Source organism: Vipera berus (assembly GCF_964194415.1).
Source record: "Vipera berus genome assembly, chromosome: 2".
In the NCBI taxonomy this organism is placed as follows: Eukaryota; Metazoa; Chordata; class Lepidosauria; order Squamata; family Viperidae; genus Vipera; species Vipera berus.
Window position 1 is genome coordinate 257,064,834 of NC_138203.1, and position 19,018 is coordinate 257,083,851.

Here is a 19,018-nt window from a genome sequence, read left to right on the forward strand (position 1 = left end):
TAGCTTGGTTTTATATAAACATCTGTTCTTTTACAACAGATGATTTAATGATATTTTGAAAAATAAACTGAAACTGCTGAGGTGCAAAATTGATGCTTTAAAAATTTTCCTTAGATTTGGTTATCTATTTCCAGAACTCCAACAAGCAATTTCTAAAATTTGCTCAATTGGTTAAAAAAACTTATAAGGAGCTTTCCAACAGCCAATATAGCTACATGTACAATTGCTTTAAATATTTATAGCATAGGTAAAGGTAAAGGTTCCCCCGCACATGCGTGCTAATCGTTTCCAACTCTAGGGGCTGGTGCTCATCTCCGTTTCAAAGCCGAAGAGCCAGCGCTTGTCCGAGGACGTCTCCGTGGTCATGTGGCCGGCATGACTAGACGCCAAAGGTACACAGAACGCTGTTACCTTCCCATCGTAGTGGTCCCTATTTTTCCACTTGCATTTTTACGTGCTTTCGAACTGCTAGGTTGGCAGAAGCTGGGATGAGTAACAGGCGCTCACTCTGTTACGCGGCACTCGGGATTCGACCCGCCAAACTGCTGACCTTCTGATCGACAAGCTCAGCATCCTAACCCACTGAGCCACCGCGTCCCTACAATTATATAGCATATGTATAGCAAATTTCATGAGCTGCTGGCAGAACACAGCTTGTTTATATTATGCACCAGAATTACTGATCACTTTTTTGTATATTTAATAACATGGGCTATTTTCAAGTAAGATACATCTTTGAATGCATCCCAATTTCTTCAGTGAAGGCAATGTATTAGAAATTCTATAATTGTTGAAGGATTCAGGAATCTGGTAAGGAAATATGCTGTGAAAGGATGAGCCAGGGAGTTATGGCTTCTCTAGTTTAGGGGTGTCAAACTGCTGGCCCGCAGTTTGAATCATAGCAAAACTGTGCCCACCCCATTGCCGGCAATGGCAAAAAAGTCACAATACGTCGTGACATGTCACGTGATGTTATGAGTTGCCACCCCTGCTCTAGTCAGTATTAAAACTCAGAACTATTTGTAATTCTAGCTAGTAACAATGAACCAATTGCTTTAAATAATTTTATAATAAAGTGAAAAACTAAATACTGATAACAAGCAGATACAATTGTAAGATGACTCTAAATCAGAGGTTTTCTTTTCCTTCCAATAACTATTACTATGAAACCCCTATGTATTTATGCTTCAGGTTTTTAGAAAAAATGTTGAACAAATCTGAATTTCTCAGTATCTTCTTTATTTAAAAAATGTAATCTAAAGTAACTGCTATTGAGTGATCATGGTTTTAAATAATGTTCACAGGTAAATCAACACTTTAAAAAAGTTCACTACCTACTTTATATTTTTCCCTAACAAATATTTAAAATTATTTTTTGTGGTTGCAAAATTATTACAATGAAACCTCAGTTCACCAGATCCCGATGCAACAGATTAGATATGGAACAGATCAATTTTCCACCGCAATTAGAATCATTTCTATAGTATCATTATAAAAAGAACATTACCTCACTAAATGACATATATGAATAGTAGCAACTTCATTATGGGAATATCATTACCTGATTCAAGTGATATAATTAATGATATAATTACACAAATTATATAAATGGACACAAGTACCTTAATTTGTGATAGTCAGGTAAGAAGATCATTACACAAATTACACAAATCACCATGAGCACTCTCCAATTTGGTGTATACTTATGATTAATACAAAACCTGTCCCCACTTAGTCAATTAAAAAAAGGTATTATGCTATTATGTAGCAACAGAGAATCTGCTTCTTACCAATGTCTTACACCATATATTTGGTGAATATTGTTTTTAATATTTAATAGCCAAATTTCAATGATCACTTAATAAAAAACCTGGATGAAGGTATATAGAGTATATTTATTAAATATACAAGTGATGTGCAGACAAGAGTATTAACAAGAGTCGTAACAAAAAATGATTTAAAACCATCTGGAAAGGTTAGAACAATGGACTAAAACCAAACAAGATAAAATTAGATAATGTGTAATCAATAAAGGAGAAGGCACTAAGATTTTTTGTAAATAAAAAGGCATAAATATAGGTTTGAAGTGACCTGGTTTGGCGACATAAAATATGAGAAGAGTTTAGGAATTATGTTCATTGGCTGAACATGAAGGAAGAATCTCCCTGTATATGAAAGAAAGGCTCTTTCCGTAAATTCATCCAAATGCCATATTTTAATCCTCACTGGCTCTTTCACACAAGCCTTATAACAAGGCACATCAAGTGTTTACTTTGTTATCTTTCTGACACTAGGTATAGATGTCTTTAGTCTCCTATAAGTTTTTAGGAAAGTAATATGAAAATATTCCAAATCTGTATGTTGCTACAGCTTTTTAAATAAATGCCTACTGTTTTAAGTTCTGTTTATATATTTTATTTTTAATAAAACCCTGATTAATTATTTTAAATTAATCAATGTTCTTAGTGTTGTAAACCGCACTGAAAAAAATGTTCTAAAAACAAATAATATAAAAGTAAGGCAGTTGCAAATAAAAAATGAACTAAATGAACTAAAGCACAGGCTGTATTTAGAGCCGTGGTGGCGCAGTGGTTAGAATGCACTACTACAGGCTAATTCTCCTGAGTGCCAACTGCTAGTAGTTCAGCAGTTCGATTCTCACTGGGTCAAGGTTGACTCAGCCTTCCATCTTTCTGAGGTCAGTAAAATGAGGATCCAGATTGTTGGGGGCAATAGGCTGAGTCTGTAAACCCATTAGAGAGAGTTGTAAAGCACTGTGAAGTGATATATAAGCATAAATGCTACTGCTGTTGTATTTTTTTAAAAAAAGATTACAAGAAATATCTATTCAGCTCTATTTTGACAGACATTTGCAGCAGTACAGCCAACATTTAAAAGAGACACTGACTACCAAAATATATAGAAATAGGGTGTGTTGTGGGAAATAAGTAAACAGAGTCCTATGATAAATGGCTGATTTGAATGGGTTTAGGATTCAAAACAGGGTTTTCACATGGATGGAATTCTGCCCTGAATAAGGAGTTTCAATTAGGTAAATATTTACACATGAATTTTGAAAATAATTTTAACTTTTCCTTCTAAGCTAGTATTCAACTAAGTTGAAGGAAGCTTGAACACAGATGTCTCCTTGTGTGTTCAAATATTAAGAAATGGAATAATAATCTACTTATGAGATTTACTAAACGAGGTTAAGATGATAGATACAGCTGAATTTCCTAGATACCTAAGTCTATAATCCTACCCACATATACCAAAAAGCAAGCCCCACTGAACACAACTCAATTTTATTTGTAAATACATACACACAGTTGCAAACCAGAAAGAAAAATAGCACTAATATAATAATAGGAAAGGAGACAATGAGAAGTATTAAAAAGCTGCAGCAAGGGGTTTGTAAGAACTTTCTTCCTTACTGTTCCAAGTATAATTATGACAATTATATAATTGCCTACGAATATGTACATTTCATGGATGCAGTTGAAAGATGCTCACCCTGACTCCTCTGGCATGTATATTGAATTCCTTTTTTTGTGATGGAGGGAGGAAGTAGATAGAGAAAAAGAAAGAGAGAGAGAGAGAGAGAAAAGAAAGAGGTGAATTAAGAATATTTTTAATTAAATTTCAGCTAAAGTTAAGTATCCGTTAAGAGTATTCTGATTTAAAGCAATAAAAATTACTTAGGACATAAGCTTTCATGGGATAGAGCAGGGCTTTTCAACCAGTGGTACGGATACCACCTGTGGTACATTGGCACCTGGCAGGTGGTACACGATCATCCTAGAAAAGTGGTAGCGGGGGAGGGGAATGAGCTGAACTGGTGGCAGCACCGCACAAGCCTGAGGGAGAGATTGCTGGAGTTGCAGGGCTGTCAGGGCTCAGCGGAAGTGCCAGGATCAGCGCCAGGCTCCAGCTGGAGCTCGGCGCTGATCCTGGTGCTTCTGAGCCCAGAAGAAGTGCCAATCAGCTGGAATGTTGCAGCATCTCCAGGGTCTTGTGATTTACATTCAGATGCTTGGCAACTGATTCATATTTATGACGGTCACAGTATCTCAGGGTCATGTGAAGTGACCAAAACCTGCTGCAATCACCCAGCAGATGGGGGGGGGGGAGAATAAAAACCAACCCACCCCCACTCCCAATCCTCAAAAGAAATGCTCACAACAATGAAAACCTCGGACAGCAGGAGGAGCGCTGCTGGGCGGGCGGGCAGGCAGGTGTCTTGCTCGGCTGTGGCTTGGGGGGCACTTTTTTCAGTGCCATTGTAACTTCGAACAGTCACTAAGCTAACTGTTATAAATGGAGGACTACCTGTACTTCATCACTTTTTTCCTTTTTTGGGGGGGGCATCATGTTTTTGACACCTTGCTAGGTGACTGGTGGTACTCGGATGTTGCCATATCCTAAAAGTGGTACAATGGGTGAAAAGGTTGAAAAGCCCTGGGATAGAGTCCATGTTATCATTCATGAGGGACAGAAAGAACTATTAAGTGAGAAGTCAAATAGAAGCACAATGGTAAAAACCAATAAACAATTAAGTTGAAATGGATATTTACTTTCCATCTCATGAAGAAAGCTATTGCCCAGTGTTTTATTTATTCTAGTTCTATACCAATTCACAATGGTTTATTAAACAACTGAAGAAAGTATTGGTGATAGTTAAATGCAGCATAAAGGCAATCAATAATTAATCAAACAACACAAAAATAAAGGATGACGATGAGAAATAAAGCAAAGAGCATAGCAAAAATCATCAACAAATAAATCAATGATTAGGAATTCAAAGTAAAATCAATTAATGATGGTAGGAAATGTTCAACACTAAACTTTTTGGAAAAGGTCTATCTTTAGTTAGCATATGGAACGTTAGAAGGGATGGAACAAACCCCCATAGAAAGAATTCCACAATGTCAGCAGCAACGAGAAAAGGTACTTCCTAGCTACTATTTCTCTTCACAAAATGAATTAAGGCAGTCTATTTTCAGCACTTTGAATTGCATCCAGAAACCCATGGATAATAAGGGCCTAAGAAAATAAGGTGCAATGTGATCGTAGCAGGCTAACACCAGCCAGTAACTGGTCTGTTGCATTTTTACACTTACCCAGGTGGGTTTTCAAAGACAGAATGTAGAACGTGTTGCAGTATTCCCGCTTAGATGAGGGCATGAGCCACTGTTGTGTGAACTTTGTCTTCCAGGTAGGAATGCAACTGGCACACCAATTAAAACTGGTCAAAAGCCTGCTTGGCCACTGCCTCCACCTGCCTAATCAGTCCTGGTCTCTGCTGTCTCTGGGGCAGCGGCACCCCATTGAGAAACAATCTTGATTCCCACGGAGTTAACAATTAACTCTTTCTTGTTTAGTCAAATTCAGCCCTCTTACTATAGCTTCCAGACACCAGAACAAGACTTCCATAGCCCAGCTTGCTCATGTTTTTTTTCATCCTGGATCAAATCTTTCAGAAGATTTTCTTAGCTGTTGTTGGTTATTATGCAGGATTTATTTCCAAAAACTAATTTAGAAGCGGTGTAGTATTTACAAATAATTAATGAACCAAGTCCACTAAGAAACCACTGATGACAGCAGAATGAAATACAACATTTAAGCAAGTCTGGTTAGAGCATTTTTGAGATTTTAAAAGAATCTGAAAGCACTAGAGCCAAATGATGTAATTATTTTCACCATCAGTTAGCCCTCAACCACATTTAGCTTTCTTCCTGGTATTTTTTATTTTTTGGGGGGTCACTTTTAGATGGAACAACAGGAACATTTAAAGAGTTTTCTGGAAATCCTGCATCTGATTAATAACCAAGTAGTTTTAAATAATAAAAAATACATTGAGGGTAGGAGAGAAGCCTGAAATAAAAGATTTCAACTCAATTACTTTTGCTGTCAGTAAAATGCTTTCTATAGAGCCCATCCTCTAAATCAGTCGATTAAACCTAAGCATCAGCTGTTTCTAGACTATGCCCAATATTTTAATGTGTGTTACAGATATCAAGAACTCTCTCTCCCAGTATCATGGGTATCCTTGACACTATAAGAAAGTTTGAGGGCTTCTTAAAATACCAGTCTAACAAGTAGTTACCTTCTTCTAAGCAAACAGCTACCATCTCTCTTAATTCTCAAATATGCTGAGATTTTCTCTTTCTGAGAGATTTGTTTTTATAAATTCCTTTATCATCTATAGGTACAGAGCCTGTCACCTTAACATCCTAATTTAAATTAACTCGTGGTATCACATAAAAATTGAGCCCAGTTTTAGAACTTCTCCATATCTGCGTAAGTATATTTTCTAAATTAATTAAACCACTGTAATCCATTCAGTAGCTGCAGCATCATTTTAAAGCAGTTATCTAATTTTTAATACTGTTAAAAGTGTTTTTTTAAAGGTTATACTAGGCTTAATCTATTTTAGAGGGCTAACAATCTACACATGCCAAGCACTTTGAACTATAATATTTGCAAACAGTCTTGCATTGAATTTAAAGCTTGTACATATTAGCTTTAAATATTAGCTATGCTGTTTAAAATAATAATTCAATTCATGTCTGCCAGTTTGGCTGGCCCTGTCAGACTTTGTTCCATAAAGAAGCATTTCAGGTATCTCACACTTCCAAGTCCATAGACTGTTAGTCTCATAGAACTGTTCACCTTAGGCAGCAGAAATCCAAGAAAGCATAAGTTATGATCCTTATAAACCCTCTATAGCCTCCCATGGAAGCTTATTAAGTTTAAAGTTGCTATAATTACATTATACAGGGTAATAATGTTTATTCCAGTTCATAACAGATTAAACCAAACCTCATTTATGGAGTGGACGATTGACTTGGAGTCAATATCATGCTTGTTTCAGCCACAGGAGATCATATATTTTTCTTCACAATTGAGAATTTGCTGACTTTTGCTCTAACACTCCCCCCCCCTTTTTTTACAATTGCTTAGTATTATTATATTGCTTCTATTTTGTGCTGTTTTAATCAGCACTGTTTTTATGACTTTGCTTCCAACAAATATGCCAACGTAGTATATCAGTGTGGAAGCAAACAGGTGGCCCTTAACTTGCGGCAATTGAGTCCAAAATTTATGTTGCTAAGAGAAATTTGTTGTGAGTTTTGCCTCATTTTTCGACTTTTCTTGCCACATTTGTTAAGTGAATTACCGCAGTTGTTAAATTAGCAACATGGTTGTTAAATGAATCTGGTTTCCCCATTGACTTTGCTTGTCAAACAATTGCAAAAGTTGTCAAGCATCTGAATGTAAATCACATGACCATGGGGATGCTGCAGTAAGTGTAAAAAATGGTCATAAGTCACTTTTTTCAGTACCCTAAGTCAGTGGTGGCGAACTTATGGCACGGGTGCCAGAGGCAGCACTCAGAGCCCTACCTGTGGGCACCCGTGCCATGCCTCGGAGGTGGCAACTGTCCCTCTTCAACCAGCCACAGGTGTTCCTCCCCATAAGCGACATTGAGGTGACCACACCCACCTTGGCCACACCCACCCAATCTTCCATGACCACCACAGCCACACCCACCCAGTAGACCACGCCCACCTGGCACCCAGCAATAAATAAGTGGGTTTTGGGTTGCAGTCTGGGTACTCGGTCTCTAAAAGGTTCGCCATCACTGCCCTAAGTGAATTGTAAGTCAAGAATTACCTTTATTTAACAAAGGTGCTTATCAGCATTATCAATTTAGAAGCATCACCAGAACAAGAACAGGACATCTGGCTTAAATCTGGATAGCTCTCCTGCTCCCCCATGTCCCCAACAGACTGCAGAACCTTTAGAATGGGTACAATGAGAACATACTATTCTTCTGTCCAAAGCTTTATGATTTTGAGCCACTCTCTGATTCCTAGGATGTCTTTCTCTATGCCACCAGTGTTTTCTTTGACTAGAGAAAGGGAATTAGCTCAGTGGGTTAGGATGCTGAGCTTGTCGATCAGAAGGTCGGCAGTTTGGCGGGTCGAATCCTGAGTGCCGCATGAGCGCCTGTTACTCGTCCCAGCTTCTGCCAACCTAGCAGTTCGAAAGCATGTAAAAATGCAAGTAGAAAAATATGGACCACTACGGTGGGAGGGTAACAGCGTTCCGTGCGCCTATGGCGTCTAGTCATGCCGGCCACATGACCACGGAGACGTCCTTAGACAAACGCTGGCTCTTCGGCTTTGAAATGGAGATGAGCACCGACCCCTAGAGTCGGAAACGACTAGCACTCATGTGCGGGGGAACCTTTACCTTTACCTTTATATCTAACTAAAAAAAAACTAAGCATTTTTTTCAAGTGCTGAGTCAATCAGCAGCTTAGCTCTCAGGAATCCTTGCTTGCAGAATACAGACAAGACACCTTTGTCCAGGTAGAAGAGGAAAATCTAAAACTGGATGCTCACAAAGTTTCTAAACGTTATAGAGGGACATTTCCTTTAGTGCAAACAGAGAGTGATCTGGAAAGTGAAAGAAGTAACTGGAACAATGGATGAGGAATTTGCACAGGCCATATATAGTGCACTAACCAAAGGTCCCTCAAGACTGCCTGCAATGATCACAAACGAGACATCCTTGTCATGCATAAAGTTCCTATATGAACTCAAATAAAATTTTAAAAAGTCTACTTATAGCAATCTCAGAATTAATATGCCATTTTAAAAGTGAGGGCTCAGATGTTAAAAGGCATAAATAGTGAAGAAAGGAATCACCAGCCCAACATTAAGCAAGATGTCATTTCTAAAAAGGCATTCCTCAAACTAGTTAATCACCTCACTTCATCGTAGACCTGAAATACAACATATGCAAAAGATCTTATGTAATGAACATTTATGGAAAAAGTGATTTTTTTTAATGTAGCCTGATTCTCTGTGGTTTGGGTTTTAAAATAGGATGGCAACCCCCTAAATTGTGTTCCAATATCTAAGGAGCTGCCACAAAGAGAGGGTCAACCTATTCTTCAAAGCATCTGAAGGTAAGACAAGAAGGAACGGATGGAAACTAATCAAAGAGAGAACCAACCTAGAACTAAGGGGAAATTTCCTGACAGAACAATTAATCAGTGGAACAGCCTGCCTCCAGAAGTTATGGCTCCTCCAATACCGGAAGTTGGTGTCTAGACTAGATTGTTTTCTAAAGATTTCAAGTGCAAAGCACAGCAGTGGTATATCATACATATTATAGGAAGCCACTACAGTGTCATGAAGGATCTATAACCACATCAATTCTACAAAAAGTATGGGTGAAAACCATCTTCAAAAGCAAGTCCAAAGATCTTTTTACTGTCTTGTATAATTACGCTACCTTGCAACCTGATACTTATAAAGCAATTTAAACATGTTAAAAGCCAGAACTTCTCAAAGTGTGGATCATGATGTACTGGGAAAGATGAGCAAGTTTTTTTTTTGGGGGGGAGGGGCACAATCTGGAGACAGGTTGTATCTGCAAAGTAGAATGGATACCAGAATTTCCTACCTGGAGCAAGCCAAAAGCAAACTTATCCAAATAAAGTTCACAGCACCTTCTGCCAGTATTTTATCTTTGTGTTCACAAGTGTCATGTTTTGAACTTAGAAGCTGGAATAATTTTCTAACTCCCATTCTGCCTTGACAAATTAGTTGTCTGCAGGTCTCTGTGCTGTGTGCCACCCAGATGGGTGAGATGGGTGGCTATGCAAATATGATAGCTAGATAGCTACACAGACAGACAGACAGACAGATTGATTTCAAGGGTTGGAATGCAGCCTTAAAAGGCCCCGGCTTTGAATGTTCAAACTTCCTAGTTAGCTTGTGCAATGCTAGATAACAGTCAGAATGTGTCTTGCTAAGGCTAAGTTTGTAGAGAGTAATGACAGAGCTCCACCTTTGGGTGAACAAATCTCATGGCATATATACTCAGGATCTGGAACACTGTCAGAATTTACTCCTGCTCTGCACCGAGAATCTAATGACAAATTGAGAATTTATAGCTACAGCATAAAGATTCCAAATATGAAATGAAAAATAAGTGGAAGTCTGAAAAATAAAAGGTTGCAAAAGGTGATCCCATGACCCCAGAATGACGTGGCAACCATCAGTTGCGAAGTGTCTGAATTTTGATCATGTGACCATGGGAATGCTGTACTGGTCGTAAGTACAAAGGTCTTAAATCACTTTTTTCGGTGCTGTTATAACTTCAGTCACTAAATTAACAGTTGTAAGTCGAGACAACCTGTATTAAAGTCAGTGGTATATTTATCTTTTGCTAGACTTAACCTCAACATAATCGTTTGTTTCAATCATTGGAGATGAAGGGTGGAGTAATTTTATGAATTTATTTACCAAATTAAAGCAAAATTTTAGACTCTGCAAAACACCAAAATATTGCTAAGGTTCAACTAAACACATAACTCTAAAGTCTGTATAAATACATAAGCAATATATCTATGTGTAGATACTGGTTGTGAAAGAATATCTGCTCTCTTTCAATTTTTTTGAAGTTTTGCCACTGAAGGTTATCAGACCTTCATGTGGGCCACCATGATGTACAAAATAGTCTGACTTTAATGTTTGCTTCATTTATTTAATAAAGAAAATAATCCAACAGGCAATATACTATAGTAATAGAGTTATTTTTTCACTGAACTGTAGCTTTAATGTGTGAAGCGTTAAACACCATCAAGCCTTTTATCCATTAAGGATACTGTTGCTGGCGTACACATAATTATTTCAAAACAAAAAAGGGGAAATTAATTGGGTCAAAATTAGGTTATTATTTAAGACAGTTTCTACAATATCTGATCCATGCTGTGCAGCAATATGTGAACTAAAAATAGTCTTAACAATCCTTTGAGAGTGTCCCTTAACTATATGCTTGTAGTTCAAAAGCATATTCTGAATTCAGATGGCCTACAACAAAAGAAGGTATATAACAAAAGAGTATGTGTCTAATAACTTCTTTATTTAATTTTCCCCTTACCACTATTTTTAATGTGTCTTATGGGAATCCTTAGTACACACGAAATAATGCAGTACCTCATAATAGTTTTGCCCTATATTCAACCACCCTAATATATTATTTCTAGTAAGTCTTTTAATATCAGTTATGAAAAACATGAATGGGAAGAAAAACATGTTTCTCATGTCTGTTTGTGGGTTTCTTATTAGCATCCAATTAACCACTGAAAGCCAGAATGGTTTTCCTTTTGTTTTTAAATATGCTACTAGTGGTTTTTAGCTAAAGAGGGAAACATGATAGCCAACAGCTGGAATATCACATACAACGCAGCATCCTGCTAAATATGATTTTTGTATGACTGTAAGCCACCTAGAATCGCCTCAGCGAGATAAGCAGCATAAAAGTTTAATAATAAATAAATAAATGCATATTTACCGTATAGTAACTTTTTGGAGTTAGGAATGGTCATGGTATATGAAAAGCACAGAATAAAAATCAAAATCACCTCATTGTTGTTGTTGTTTTTTAAAAAAGTCATTCAGAATCCTGTAGTTTAGAGCAAAAACTTCTGCAAATGATCTACTACTACTATTTGACTTGTAAACTGATACACACCTGTTTCTTCTAACTGGAGAGAGAAGAGATGCTGCTTTGACATGCACAGCATCAAGTGCTAATGGCCATTCTCTTCAGTAGATTAAAAAAAAACCCTGCAGTATCAAAATCAGAGCATTGACGAAGTTAGAGAATTCTGAAAGAATGAAATTACACTTTGTTCAGAAAGATTTTTTTTAGTTCTGTAGCATATAATATGCCCAAATAAACATTTTTTTTCAACTTTATCATCTGGAAAATTATATGGCTTAATGATACCTCTGCTGCCCACGTGGCATACCTAACTAAACTCAAAAGTACCAAAAGACAAAAAGCCCTTTACTCCACATGTGTCATGCCCTCCCCACAGCTGTCTTTGAAGGGTAATACAGGAAGGTTCCTTACTCAGAGAGACGCCACCTTTGCAACTCTGGACACACAAAAACTACGGAGCACGTACTTCTCCAGTGCCTGCACTAGAGAAATATTCGTACACCTCATCTCACCACTAAACACATAAGTATCCAAGGTGCATAAAACAATTTTATATAGTCCTGTTGATTTCAGATATCAGCCCTACCACAACATACAGTCTTGCCAGGTTCTGTGCAGCAGTACTCAAAATTTGTCCAGTGATGATCAGTGCGCAAGTTTCAACTTTATAAATTAGATTCGTGGTTTGTAACTTTATAGTCTTCCATAAAAATGGCAGTTTTTAATGCTCCCTTACACCCATCTAATGCTCCTTCCCCTTCTTTTAGATTCTCATTTTTGTAGATACTTTTAATGTCTGTGTATTATGTGTGTGTGAATATTAAATTTTTGTATGAATACACATGTGCATTTTCTGTATACACATATGCATGTGTATTAATTTTTAAAGTTTCATTCATAATGTGTATTTCTAGACTCTTACCACCCTCCTTATGACTATAATAAAGATTTGATTTGATATGGCCTAACAACTGTTTTGTGTTTACATAATTGCCACTTATCTTTATGACGCAGCTATCTACAACTAGACAGGCATTATGATAGTTTTCTAATACATTTGGAGAGTACAGGATGAAGAAGATCTTAGAACACAGAGGATTACTTAACTTATTTAGATATTAAAGAAATCCAAGGCAGTTATTAAGAATTACGATAAGGAGCATGGGCTTGAAAATGTATCCAGCTGGTGAACTTCAGATTAAATTGTTACTCTTATACAGTGAAGCTCAGGTTTATGTTCAAAACATGTCTTGATGGCAATTGATGTCTCTGTTTTGGACCTCTAACCACTCATAGACAAGGCTGCATTTCCAATATTTTACTGAATGCAAGACACACATTTCCATGGAAGACTTATATAAGAAACTTCAGAATCGACCCTCACTTACAGGTCCAATGAGCTGGAAGTAGTAATTTTGTCTGCTGTCAAACTGAAAAGGAACAATGCAATTAAATGGGAATCATTGCTTGATAGTCTGTCTGAAAAGCCAGTTTAATCTTACTTCTGAAACTCATTTGTGAAATGACAGCAAAATAGTATTTGTGATAACTAGAATATTCTGTAAGGGTAAAATATATGATTTGTAAAGAAAACCCCTTCCCTTTAAATACTGGTAAATACCGAACAGCATGTTTCAGACACAAAACAGCAAAGGGAAAGATTTTTTTGTTGGGAAAGGAAGATACAACTACTGTTTTGCAGAGAACTCTTTAGTTGGAAGGATTTAAATGTTTTTATTCTTAGCCCAGATAATAGCAAAATAGTTATTGTTGAACTATTCTACATAATGCAGAATGTAAATGTTTTAGTATGTAACAAATTGCCAAAGTGATAGATAATAATAAGGCAACCATGCGATAGCTAATAGGCTTGTCCATGATCTATTTTGCATCTTAGCTTTTCAGAAGATGAAAAAGAAATATCAAATATCAAGAAGGCAACAAGTGTACTGTTACAGATCAAAAATACCAAGAGACCATCTAATTATAATTATATCCCTTGAAGAGGCTGAAAATATAAACAAATGTTATGTATAAAGCTTTAAAAAGGGCAAGTAATCTACATTCTGTACAACTGAACATATGGCTCATATCTCCACTGTGTACCTAGTCTCAACCTGCCCTTAATTAAGAGGGGAAAATATGTCTACCTGTTCAAAAACTGAGCTACTATGCAGATCACACATCTATCTTTTTTGTAATGTCTTTCCATTTCTCTCTAGCATAGAACAAGGGTTTTAGGTAATATTTCAAGAGGTGTTAAGGCCAACAACATTTTCATGAATTTACAGGGCAGATAGATATTCTTTAATCATTTCATAATTTCTTGGAATCATAAATGAAGATTAAAAAATAAACAAACATTCCATGCGAAAAAAACTTTGTATGACTGCATAAATTTAAGCTAAGCTGGCATGCATATTGTAGATGTAAGATTCAAGAAGTACTGAACACTGCAAAAGATATATCCAAAAGCATTGCAAGAACATTTTTTGATGTAAATGAGATGAGATTGTAAGAGAAATAAAAATAATTTAGCTATCGCAGTGCCACTCAATTCTATTTATTAAACCTGGCCATAAAGTATCTCCCAACATACAACCAGCCCAAAAAAACATAAGCATAAGTAAAAGACTAGATAGTGGTGAAAGTGAGTGGCACTGGAGGGATCCAGATTTAAATCTACCTTTAACCACTGTAACTCTCTGGGACCTTCACTCTCACCCAATCTACCTCAGAGGGTTGTTGTGTGGAGAAAATGGGAAGAGGAGCGCTATGTTTATCTTAAGCTCGTAACATGGGATATAACGCTAATACAGAGATAAAGCCCCAAATAGGAATGAAGAGCTCAAACATCTTCATCAAGACATCAATTTATAGATTAATGAAAACTTCAGATATATTGTAAAAATTACATGACTCAGAAACCACGAGTATATATATCATAATCCCCTTATATAAGGCTACATTATGATTACACTTGGAGCCTATTGATCATTTTGATTTTTATATATAAAAAGGAATAATACAGAGCTCAAAAATGTGTAAAAAAGGCAACTAATGTGATCAGAAGGATGGAGTAAAAGATTGAAACATATGGAGCTTTTTAAAGCTGAAAAAGATAAATGGAAAATGACAAGAGACTTACGGAAGTTGATAGATATTTCCCCACTCTTAACTTTTTATGAATTAAGATGAATCAATGCATTAAGAATAAATGTAATCCTTCTTAGTGCACTGATTCATCTAACATTTGTACATAAACCAACATTAGATGTGGAACCTGTAACTGAAATATGAAGTAATGATTGTTGTTTTAAGTTGCTTAAAGACGAACTAAACAAGTTCCTAGAAGCCAATGCTGTCAATATCTATTAAACATGAAAACTATGCCTCTAAATACTTCCCACAGATATTACAAGACAGTTGTTACAGTGGTTTTCTGCTTGTCAATTTTTATAGTGAACAGGTCTATCAATTGCAAACTAGATCCTGGAAAAAATATCATTTCATCAAAATGCAATATTTTTCTTGCGTTATTTTTTGATCTGTTCCTTGCATACCACGTAGCTAGGCAAACAATCAACTGTCCTATGAAAAGTAGCTTCAGCATTCGGCATGACCTTTTAAGAATTACATAGAGCCAAATCTATTATAAGATGAACAAACAACCCCCCCACCAAATTAGCATATAAAAGTCAAAAAGTATCACCAGTGAGTTCTATTAATTCTATTAGCTTTTGTTGTTACATTATGTATTTAATGTAATAGAAAATTACATTAAATAACGCATAAATAAAATAATAATAACAATAATGTTTAGAAATTTTTAAAAATGTAAATGTATGGAATTTGTCTGAAATAACTAATATAAATATGTATGTTAGTTATTTCAGACAAATACAAGTTTCTAATAATCTCTGGAAATGCAAATTTGTAATAATGTACGGTTGCAAATTCAGGCCCATATAAAATTCTGCATATGTATATGTTTCACTGACTGTTCTATGAAGTAGGAAATCCGTCTACATCAAACTCACCTTCCCTACAAAGTCGCATCGCTTCTCGGTTTTTACCATACTCCTTGAAATTTTCTTCCAAGGCTGCTCCTTTGAGGAAGTAACAAACAAAAGAAAAATGTTAGTTTGTAGTGTTCTTTTTAGAGTGTCAGCTACATGGCCAATTATATTCTGATTAAATCCAAAGCATTCAGTGCAACAATGCTATAAAATGAGTTTGTCTTATATCTCTCTCCCCATCTTACGTAAAATGGTTTAAATTCATTTGATAGGGGAAAAAATCTTAAAATACAAAAAGCATGTAGTAGATGCTTTCCTTCCTTCTTTAAAAGCAAGTGAGTACTACGATAATATAAAAGATTTAATATGGCCTAGAAGTCAAATACTAAAGAAACGTATGTTACAAAAAGAATTTTATTTTATAACAATTAAAAATCAACTTTCTGCATATAACTTTGCTTTGGAACAAAGAAAAGAAACTTCTCTGCAATGGCTCCTTAGCTCTGAAATGCTTTCCTCTGAATATGAATTATTAGAGTGACATCCCTAGCTATTCCATCACTAGGTTCAAACACGTTCATTCAGGTATTTTAAAACTGATCTAGTGTTATATGTTCTTGTATTCTATACACTGAATTGATGAATGGCCATAAACGCCCCCAAAATGTTAGTAGGTAATAATCATCGTCTGGAGAGAAGATCTCTTTCAAAAGCCGACTCTGGACTTTGATACAACCATGAAATCAAATTAACAGCCACCATTTATTTAACAAGTGCCAGATTCACCTCATAGCTCCATTGTTTTTATCCTGAAAAGGACAGTTAGAATTCCTACTGTCAAACATTCTATCACAAACTGCTGCTCAAATCCTATAAGCCACATACATTTCAGGGGGGGAAAAAAGGTTTATAAGGTGCATTCTCCAACTTCTCTAGGTTAAACTAAATCTACTCTTCATCGAAGCCAAGAACAATGAGTGCTTGTCTCCAAAACTGCCAATACTGGAAGATGTTAGAATCTATTGGGTGAAAAAACCTAAAGATGGTAGGACCAGCTCTGTAAGGCTCCTGAAAGTTCACCAGCTTTCAATGAAAATAGGCGTTTGATCAGTTGTCCCACATGCTTACTGTCTTACCAACAGGTCTGCAGAGCAATTGTGGTATTGGATGTTTCAGGTAATGCCTTCAGGTAGCGTACACGGGATGTGAGGCATAAAGAAAAGTCCCTAAATATAAAGTTTATTTTAGCAGTGCTTTGAATCTAGCAAGAGGCCTTTTAGTTTCTATTCTTAATACTCTTCCAAATAAAGTTTTGCAGGTAGTAGTTGCATTTTTGTTGTATGGCAAACTGCCTTATATTTCTTCTTGGTAGTATATTTTGTATAAGCTACCGGGAATTCCATAATAATTTTATGTAACCTATTTTTAAATTACTATAATTCTGCCTCTTATTTTGGCTGCTCAAAGATGCATGCGATAGACATTATGTATTACACCACAACTTTCTTTATTCCTGGTGCTCTGATATTTTTAAAAAAAAAACTCATTTAGTATTTGGATGTATTAATACTTTCCATATTTTAACTTTTATTCACAAGCATGCCATAAAACATATCCAGATGATCGTTTCTATCATAAGAATGATTTATTGGAGCACAACAACCTTCCTGTCATATTTACGTTATCTTGCCTCATATCCTTCTCCCTTGTAGCTAAGGAACAAGTAGGACACTTTTGCTTCCACTTTTAGTTGCAGTTCCTTCAAAACTTTTAGCTGCAGTTGCAGTTCTGAACCAGGAACTATAGTTAACATTAATAAGCTTAGCTAGAAATCACTTTGATTTATTTTAAATTTAACAGTGAAGCAACAATTTGTTGCTTCACTAAACATGGCAAACTGCAGTTAATTAAAGTTAAAAACAGGAGGACTGTGCAAAACCCAAAGGACGGAGCTTGCTGATACCAACTAACCCACAGTTAGTATTATGTTAAGCACAGAAAATATAACAAGAAAGTGGGAGAATCATCTGGTGCTCTAGTGCCATCAGCGTGTTAATGAAACTCATCCTGGGCCATGCTCTGCTCTTGATGCCTTATTTTGGTGCTCTGGATCCGGATGGCCTAAAATTGAACCCTATCTAAATAAAGTGTCTATTTGTCCGTTGTGGTTCTCTGGCTACTCCAGTGATGTCTTTCTAGATATGGAAGCACTATCCTGGAAGAGAAGGTCTGTGATTTTGGGGTCCTCCTGGACTCAAGACTCCAAGTTGAACGCAGCCGGAGGCCATGTCTGAGGCAGTTTTTGCTCAGCTTTGACTTGTGTGGCAATTGGACCCCACCTGAGGCAAGACACCTTGCTACAGTGACATAAGGCCTCATTATCACTTACTTAGATTACTACAAAACATTCTATTTGGGACTGCCTGTACTTAAATTACCACAAAGCACTCTACTTGGACTGCCTTTAAAGACCACTCAGGTATTTCATTTTCTCCAAAATGTAGCAGCTTGAGTACTATTTGGCACTCTCTGGTAGAAGTACAAACAGCTTTGGATCCTGTCCTGGCTTCCTAGTGACATTAGGTTGCCTTAAACTAATATTAAGTGTTGTCATATTGTGGGATCAATATGTGCCCTCTCTGTCATGATCTTTACCCTCTGGAGCAGCATTTCCCTAGAAAGAAGGGCAGTGTCCTCTCTCCCAGGGTTAATAATAATAAAAAAGTTGGAAGGGACCTTGGAGGTCATCTAGTCTAACACCCTGCTCAGGCAGGAAACTGGCTGTCCAGTCTCTTCTTAAAAATGTCTGGAAATCACTTGAAACCTGGCTTTGGTTTAATATATTGCTGTATTTGGGGGAGCCCTGCTTGATTTGTGTTACTTTGAAGATCCTTTTAGTCTGGGTTGTCTGTGTGTGGTTTTATGTCATTTCTGATTTTATGGATATTTTGGGTTTTGTATGCCGCCCAGAGTCTTCTGGTGTTGAATGGCTATAACAAATTTGAATAAATAAAAATAACAAAATTTAAAGGGATGGTGTGGTATCCTATAAAACTCTTTATATTATATACCACCTTATCTTCAGGAATGTGTTACATTCATTAGGATCAGGCTGACCAATTTTATCTCACCCAGAAGGAACTAATGGTTTCCCACTTTCAGAAGGTGTAGGGGGAGGGGAAGCTCAGGGGTCTGGAATGGCCTCCCACTAGAGCAGTGGGGTGTCAAACTCGCAATGTCACGTGACGTGTTATGACGTATCGCGACTTTTTCCCCCTTGCTGGCAATGGGGTGGGTGCTCTTTTGGCATGACATATTTGGCCCGCGGGCTGCCAGTTTGACACCCCTGCACTAGAGTTTAGTTTAGCTCAGCTCCAACTTTTAACTCCATCAGAAGCAGTTGCAAATGTCTGTTATTCAGATATTTTGTTTTAAAGATGTTATTAATACTGACCATGGAAGTCTTTGTT

The 19,018-nt window shown here is 36.7% G+C and overlaps 1 protein-coding gene across 3 annotated transcripts in view; it reads right to left on the reverse strand.

The window, feature by feature from the left end:
- ATXN7 (ataxin 7) overlaps positions 1-19,018 on the reverse strand; it is a 119,761-nt gene that overhangs the window by 52,831 nt on the left and 47,912 nt on the right. For all 3 annotated transcript variants that reach the window (XM_081321546.1, XM_081321547.1, XM_081321548.1), the window contains one exon: positions 15,570-15,638. In XM_081321546.1, the coding sequence (XP_081177672.1) occupies positions 15,570-15,638 (69 nt within the window). The remainder of the gene's footprint in view (positions 1-15,569; positions 15,639-19,018) is intronic.